Source organism: Physeter macrocephalus, chromosome 2 (assembly GCF_002837175.3).
Source record: "Physeter macrocephalus isolate SW-GA chromosome 2, ASM283717v5, whole genome shotgun sequence".
NCBI lineage: Eukaryota > Metazoa > Chordata > Mammalia > Artiodactyla > Physeteridae > Physeter > Physeter macrocephalus.
In genome coordinates, this window is record NC_041215.1 from 106,449,798 (window position 1) to 106,457,891 (window position 8,094).

Below are 8,094 nucleotides of genomic sequence, written 5' to 3' on the forward strand. Positions count from 1 at the left end.
AAACTCGTGTCCCCTGCATCGGCAGGCGGACTCTCAACCACTGCGCCACCAGGGAAGCCCAGCAAGTCCTTTTTAATGAACTCACATATGCTGTTTCCTGATCCCAATTAATGAACTCCTTGACCTTAGTTACCGTAGATTCCTAGATATTTTGGCCTCTTTTCAATATAGAGATTTTTTTAAAAATATGATATAACCCCTTCTTTTCTTCCTTTCTTTCTGTCCCTCCCATTATAAGTAATTTGGAATCACCATTTCTTAGCTGCTAATTTATTCCTGAATTTAAAAAGAAAATACATAAGCCTTTAAAAAAAATACCAAAGAATTGCTCACATCAGTGTGAAAATACCTATAATACTTATCCATCCTGACCATCTGTTTCTCAGAAAGTCAGCTAGCAAGCAGTTATGTTTATTTTGAGATACAATCCTTTTGGAATAACTTCTTAAGGAAAAAGTAAAATATTTAAACTAGTTCTGAGGGTTTCTATGTGTGTGTGTATGTGTGTTTTGGTTTTTTGATATGTATGGTTCTTAAATTGAAGAAAACTTTCAAGTAGTATTAGTACCTGCAGCTTCTAGTAGCATAAGTATAATACTGGTCATACACCCCAGGGGTGGGTAATGAGTTTCTTGGGGAATCTGCTCCTCGAAGTTAAATGGAGTGAAAAATGATTCCTTTTGGTGGGTTGGGGTCATGACTGGAGGGGGGATGGTGATGCTTTTTTTTTTTTTTTTTAAACTGTTAGTGTTCTGTTTCTTGATCTGGGTGCCAGTTAGACAAGTTGTTATTGTTTATGTTATTTTGTGTGAGATCTGTCATTAGTCTGTTTTCATGAAAGCAGAAAGGAAGTTAAACTGATTTTAGATTCTGTCATTAAAAAATGTCCAAGTCAGAAGTTTGTATCTCAGAAGTGTGTGGTTTCATCTTTAAGATCCATTAGCAGCCATGTGTCTTAAGTGATTTTTAAGACAATTTTATCTTTTTAATAAGATAACCTCAAACAATAAATAAATTAATTAAAAATCTAGGCCTCTGGGCTTCCGTGGTGGCGCAGTGGTTGGGGGTCCGCCTGCCGATGCAGGGGACACGGGTTCGTGCCCTGGTCTGGGAGGATCCCACATGCCGCGGAGTGGCTGGGCCCATGAGCCATGGCCGCTGAGCCTGCGCGTCCAGAGCCTGTGCTCCGCAACGGGAGAGGCCACAACAGTGAGAGGCCCGCGTACCCCAAAAAAAAACAAAAAAAAAAACTAGGCCTCATTTGGAGGAGGGTATAAAAATTGATTAGTCCTTTTTTTCCTAATATAAGAATGAAAGCTATCTTTAATAATTCTTCAAAAGAAAATACAAGCATTATTTAATTATAGAAGCATAATCTCAGACTTCCCTGGTGGTGCAGTGGTTAAGAATCCCCCTGCCAGTGCAGGGGACACGGGTTCGAGCCCTGGTCCAGGAAGATCCCACATGCCGCGGAGCAGCTAAGCCTGTGCGCCACAACTACTGAGCCGGCGCTCTAGAGCCCACGAGCCACAACTACTGAGCCCACTTGCCACGACTACTGAAGCCTGCGTGCCTAGAGCCTGTGCTCTGAAACAGAAACCACCTCAGTGAGAAGCCCGTGCTCAGCCACAGACCCAACACAGCCAAGAATAAATAAATTTATTTTAAAAAAAAGAAACATAATCTCAACTTCCTATCTTCTTTAAGGAATTGAAATTCATGCCGTCAGTAAAAACAGGGGTGTGTGCTCTTCTTATCATAATATATCCAAATACACATGTGGCCCTAGATGTACTCAAGTGTTAAGTTTCCACGGTATCCAAGAAAGAACAATACACAAGAAAAACAAACTTAAACAATGTAATTTTTTTCTTCTTAAATTATACTTGCCAAAGCTATCTATGGGTAGTATTCACTATTAATCAATAAAATATACCCACCCAAAAATGTTGTACTCGGAACTTTTTTTTTCTTTTTGCACCTACTTGCCAGATCTGTTGTTTATTCATTCTTTAAAACCCAGTTCAGATGTTACTTCCTCTAGAAACTACCTTCCTACCAAACTCCCCCTCTTTCTCTGTGCCACAGGTTATCCACTCCCTTGTTCTACCTCTAAACCTTTTACAAACCATTTTTTTTTTTTTTTTTTTTTGCGGTACACGGGCCTCTCACTGTTGTGGCCTCTCCCGTTGCGGAGCACAGGCTCCGGACGCGCAGGCTCCGCGTCCCCCGCATCGGCAGGCGGACTCTCAACCACTGCGCCACCAGGGAAGCCCCTACAAACCATTTTTATCACATCTGTCAGTCCCACTTGCGGGAGTTCTCAAGCTTTTTTGTGCTGTGGACACCTCTGGCAGTCCAGTAAAGCTTATGGATCCTTTGAAGTAATTCATAGCTTCTCTGAATAATGTTTTCAAAACAAATTAAAGATTATAAAGGAGACTAAAGATTTTGAAATGCAGTCTGTCTCCAGTACCTCCCTTTTCCCAAGAACTACATGTTTATCTCCTTGTAGATCATTTTGTCTTTGGGTCTCCAGAATCTAGTGCAGACTTGGCACATTTGGATTTTTTTTTTTCATTTCATTAGGAGAGATGAGAACCATACTTTGTCATATCGTATTACCTTTTCCCACCTGAATCTTGATTTATTTAGGTTCTTCCACTTGAATTTCTTTTTTATTTTGTGTCACTTCCATGTTACTTTAACAGTTTAATTTTTTATATTTTCAGGGAATACCATTAACACGTATCCTTTTGCAACTCTGTGTTAATTTGCAGGAGCAACTAGGGACAGGGAAGGATTTGGCTTCAATAAAAACTTTCAGAACAGAGGACAGTCATTAGTTTTATTTTGATTTTATATCTATATTACGTTATTCAGAAAACCATCATGCCTATTAACTCAGAGAATTGATTCAAAGAGATTTTTAAGCGCACTTGGAGAACTCACGCCCACCTTAGTTTAGTCACGCAGTGGTGTAACTCAGTAAAAGATAGACAGTGTATGTCATTAATTTCCTTGCCTTTTCCCTTCAAAATAATGCAGACTTTGGAAAAATCATAGTGGAACATATTTTTGTCTTTAAACAGCTAGAATATCTTTTGCTTTAGGAAATTCTTTATTCAAATTGGCTATCTTAGATCTTCACTTAGATGTCTGAGCATCCTATGTGGTGCCCGGGGCTTGCCAGGGAACTGAAAGCAGCAACAAAATCTGGTGTCCTTCCAGCATTCTGAGATAAATAATTTGAATCATGTGTTCTTGGTCAATAGCATTTGAAGCTTTGGACATAGCTTGAGTTTTGTTTTCCTTTTTTGTGTCTGTAAGTTATTACTTTTTTTTTTTTTTTTAAAAAGAAAAGAACTTCTGATGTTCTGTCACTTAAAAGTATTGGGTTGTTTATTCTATGTCTAGGCCAAAACAACTTCATGAAATCCCGGCCTTTTACTGCCCTGACAAAAACAAGGTGAATTTCATTCCTAAAAGCGGCTCTGCTTTCTGCCTCGTCAGCATCCTTAAGCCACTCCTCCCCACACCAGATCTTACCCTCAAGGGCTCTGGCCACAGTCTGACAGTCACCACTGGCATGACAACCACTCTTCTGCAGCCTATCGCTGTGGCCTCCCTGTCTACAAACACAGAGCAAGACCGAGTCTCTCGAGGAACAAGTACAGTCCTGCCACCAGCCTCTCTCCTCCCACCACCAGAACCCATTGAGGAAGCTGAAGGATAGGCCCCAGTGCTGTGAGGCCACTGTTCTGGGCAACTGAGAATCTCCTCGATCCCTTGGCAGTGATGGCATCGTGTGCTCCCAGTTGGCTGTGTTGTGCCCCAGCATTTCCACGCTGACGTGTCACAGTGCGGCTTCTGGAAGAAAGCAGCCCCTCTGATGGCTCTGCTCACTCCTGAAGGCCAGCCCTCAGTGCTTAGCCTGCTTTTTCTTAAAGCACCGGTTGAAAGAAGGAAAAGGTTTCATTCTTTCCTTTTGGAGGGCTGATATCACATTGTTTTTGCTTTCAAATTAGACTTCTTTGAAAAAAACAAATAAAAAACTGATCCCTGCAAAAATGATTCTTGAAGGGAGACGTGAATGATGCTGCAAGAACCATCTTTTATATGAAAATGACTATTTTATAATACCAATGTTACGTTTTCTGAAAACATAGCAAACAGGATGTTCAGACGATTCTTTGGCCTCTGTTTCTTGTTTCCCTTTCTAGATGTGTGCTTTTCTCAGCTGTTTTCAGCTTTGGGACCAAAGGGATTGTTGACATTTTCCTAGCAATCTTAATCTCATGACTGTGTTCTTCTCCCAAACAAGAATTGATAGGTAAATGCATTGAACAAGTATATATAAAAGAGATAAAAAAGCAATATTAGTACATTATGTGATTTATGTTTTTTGATGTCAGAAGTTTGTGCTTTGGGTGAAATACTTGTAAAACTGCTGTTTTCCTCACTACTCCTGTACACATTTCACCATGTGGTCAGAAAAATTATAATCTGGAGACAAGTGCTTTAATATGTTCTCACCCATCATTGGAACTTGGTTTAAAAGTCAGTGAGCCAAAAGGAAACTAACTACCCAGTGTCGACTGCTAGCCCAGTGTCGACTGCTAGCTGGGAGTAAGGAGCCCCTTGGGTTTTCTGCTCAATATTTATCCCATGATCTCCTTTCTTTCCCACAGGTGTCGTTCTACCTTTAACCGTCACTGTATCATAGCCCCAAGAGATCCTAAAATGGCTGTGCATGGATTTCCTCCTCTGCTTTTGTGATGTTGTTGTCTTGTGGATTTGGTCAGGGTTAGTAGTTTGCCAGGAGTGTAATCCGTTCAATAGCAATCCTAGTCACAGAGTCTTGCGACTGACGTTTCCTTTATGGTGGTTGGCACTGAGATACGTTGCCTATGGGTTTTGCTAGTTTTCCCTCCAGCATTCCACACGGTGGGGAAACAGGCAAGGAGAGCTTTGGAGCATAAAGAACAGGAACCTTTGAAGAATCCACACGGTTTTGGATTTAGGCTCATCCTAATACAATCACTGCCAGTATCACATGACAGCAGTATTTCATGTCTGGGTATGTGGTAGTGAAATTAAGGAGCAGCTCTTTTTAAAAAGTTGTAGCAAACAGTGTTGATAGAAAGCATCCTTCTAAGATCTTCATAAACTACCTTATGATGCAATAATTTAATGTTCCTATACATATTATATTATAGGGAGAAAACAAATACTTGTAAAAGGGATATAGTTTAGAAGGTTAATATGTCAGTTTGTCCAGATATATCCCATCAAAGAAAGGCTAGTGGTAGCAATAAATCTTCTGAAAGGACTTCTTATACTCATGTACCTTTAAAACATCTAAGTAATTAAAAATTTTGCCCTGTTAAGTTGAAAACAGAGATGTATTTAGGCAAATTAGATAAACTCAAACATTTGAATAAGTCTGTCAGGTTTCAGTTGGTGGCATCGATGAATTTCGGTAGCCCTTCTGTCCAAAACTAATTTTCCTGAAACTAGTACACTGTGGCTTCTAAATCAGGAAAAGCTAAGTTATTCAAAATCTAAATGTTCTGGTCAGTAGGTTCTTTGAGAACCTTGATTCTTTGCCTCTAACTTTATTTACCATTTCACCACAGAACTGCTCTGTCATAAGTACAAAAGAAAGGTAAAGCTGAAATCGGGTGAGTTTTGGTATCCATGGTAGGAAGTTAAAAAATAAGGTTTCAAAAAAATCCAAAATCGGTTTTTGGATTACCTGAATTCTGTTAAATCTATGTTCTTTTCCTTGCCTTACACTTACTTCCCTCTCCATCTGTATGTGTCACAAGGGTGTTTTACAACTAGAATGCCACTTTGTAAACAGTTTTTCTTCTTACTCTGTTGTGCATGTTTATCTAACTCACATCTTTCTGTAGAGTTTCATATATCCTTAAACTAAAGTAATTTACAATCAGAATGGGAGAACAAGTTTAAGATAGTATTATTTACAGTCTTATAGGTGGAACTTTTAATGTTTGGTTGTAAGGAGAATGTGAATTTGCAGGTAAATGAATTATATGGCAACTAAACAGAGTCCTCATGTTTGGGAGAAATAGAGCCTGAGATTTGAGGAGGCGGGGGAAGGTACAAGGTATAAAAAACTCCTAACTGCCAGTGCCAAAGGGCTATTTTTTAAGTATCTGAGCTTTATGCAGTCTTGAAAAAATATTGGCCATAGTCTACTCGGCTTTTATGTAACCTTGGTTCACAGGTGGTTGACTTTTTTTTTAAATGGTTCTACTCTCAATAGAATGCATAATATTGTTTTCTAAAATTACATTCCATAACTATCTTGTTATTCTGTAGAAAACTGTACAGAAGGTAAATAAATTAGAATAGTTTCAATGGGAATATAATTTAAAATTTTAAAACATTTAAATAAATTTACTTCCATTGCGGTAAAAAAGAAATAGGTGGCTTGTACATTTCAGCAAAAGAAAGCTATTCTCTGGTTATAAACTTTGTCAGTGTTAAGTTATTTTTACCCTTAAACGGTTTTTTCCTTGCGGTGATAACATGAATTTACGGTTTCTGATCATGACTAAGTCTGTATTACTTGTCGTGGCTTTTGTGAGCAATTATGTTTTTAAAATACCTGTTTTGCTTCTTTGATTAATATGGTGAGCATGGATACCAAAATTATTTTTTAACTAGAGTCTTCATTTTGTTTAAAATATTTCTTATATTTGTGACAAGCCAAATCAGAGTTTTAGAAGGTGCTATTGCTAACTGTGGAATAACTGGCAACAAGGAAGCCTTTTTTTTTTTTTCTTTCTTTCTTTTTAATGGTTGGCTTTTACTGGAAGAAGGTATTTAAAAAATAGCAGAAGTTATAGATTTCTGTATGTCCAAGATTAAGAGTGGGTTGTCAGAGTTTTCTTTTGTTAAAGGAAATAAAAGAAAAATTGCCACTACTGAATTTACTATTCTAAAGATTCATTCCTTAATGCTTAGAATTTCAATGTCTCAAGACCAGACCAGTGGACGTGCTGAATTTGCATTAAGAAAGCTAAAACACTTAACTTCGCACTTTAAGGTTTAAGTTTTACTCTGCCTAAATTAATGAGAAGCAGAGCAGCCCTGAACAATATTTTGTTTATACAATCCTGTTGAAGAATATAATTTATGTTTTTTAAAAGTCTTTATTTTTCATCTCTGTTGAAGCTGTGTAAATTTTTTAAAATGCAGTTTTTAAAGTTTCGTTTTTCTAACAAAATTCTCCCCCAAAACAGCATTTCCAATGGTGATAAATATTGTTACTGTGTACTTATGTATTCCCTATACCTGAACACTTGTTGCTGCCTCACAAGAAAATAGAACTTTTATGTTAAAAATAAAGTCTGTTCTTCTTGAGTCTTTTTCTGTGTACTTTTATGAATATTGCCTCTAATTCAAATTTCTTTCTTTTCAGACATTTCTAGCTTGAAATAACTTTAGTATGTTCTTTTTCACAGATAGAAAAATGAATTTGTGTTAAGTAGCAGGACATATAATATTGTCAGTTGTTAACTTCCTTACTTCCTTGCTACCTCCTTAACTTCTCTTGAACTGAAAGCACCTGATCTTTGTGTTAAGTGCTAAGCAAATGTTAAAATATAAGCAAGCATACTGAATGACGTACCTGTTTGTAGGTAATTCAGGATTTTACAGGTTGTTAGAGATTTAGCTGGGGGCAGTCACTTAATTTCATTCTAAAGTACAGATAGAGGAGTTTTTTCCCATTTGTTTTGGTAATTCATTCTTTCTGCTTCCTTTGTGTCCGTGGTTTATAAATGCAAGACAGTTGTTTAGGCTGAAGGGTTTAATCTGCATGAAGGCTGCATGCAGTATAATCATTTAGAAAGCAGGGTCATCTTTTAAGTGAAATAAAAGTGTCACCACAGCTGCCTGTCATAAAAAGTGGTCACCAAATTACTTTGCAAGAAATTCTAAAAATTATTTCTGGCGGTAAAAGTTAACCAGAATTTGGAGATTATATCTATAACATTATAGTTAAACACAGCAGCAAACGCGAAGAGAATCTCTGAAATTGGTGTAACATTTTCTCCCATT

At 37.7% G+C, this 8,094-nt stretch overlaps 1 protein-coding gene across 1 annotated transcript in view; it reads left to right on the forward strand.

The window, feature by feature from the left end:
- The window catches only part of FAM117B (family with sequence similarity 117 member B), a 98,408-nt gene extending 91,070 nt beyond the window's left edge, over window positions 1-7,338 (forward strand). Inside the window, exons 8-9 of the mRNA XM_028480956.1 lie at window positions 3,418-4,333; window positions 4,692-7,338. Of these exons, the coding sequence (XP_028336757.1) occupies window positions 3,418-3,736 (319 nt within the window). The 3' untranslated portion in view covers window positions 3,737-4,333; window positions 4,692-7,338. The remainder of the gene's footprint in view (window positions 1-3,417; window positions 4,334-4,691) is intronic.
- The last annotated feature ends 756 nt before the right edge of the window (window positions 7,339-8,094 follow it).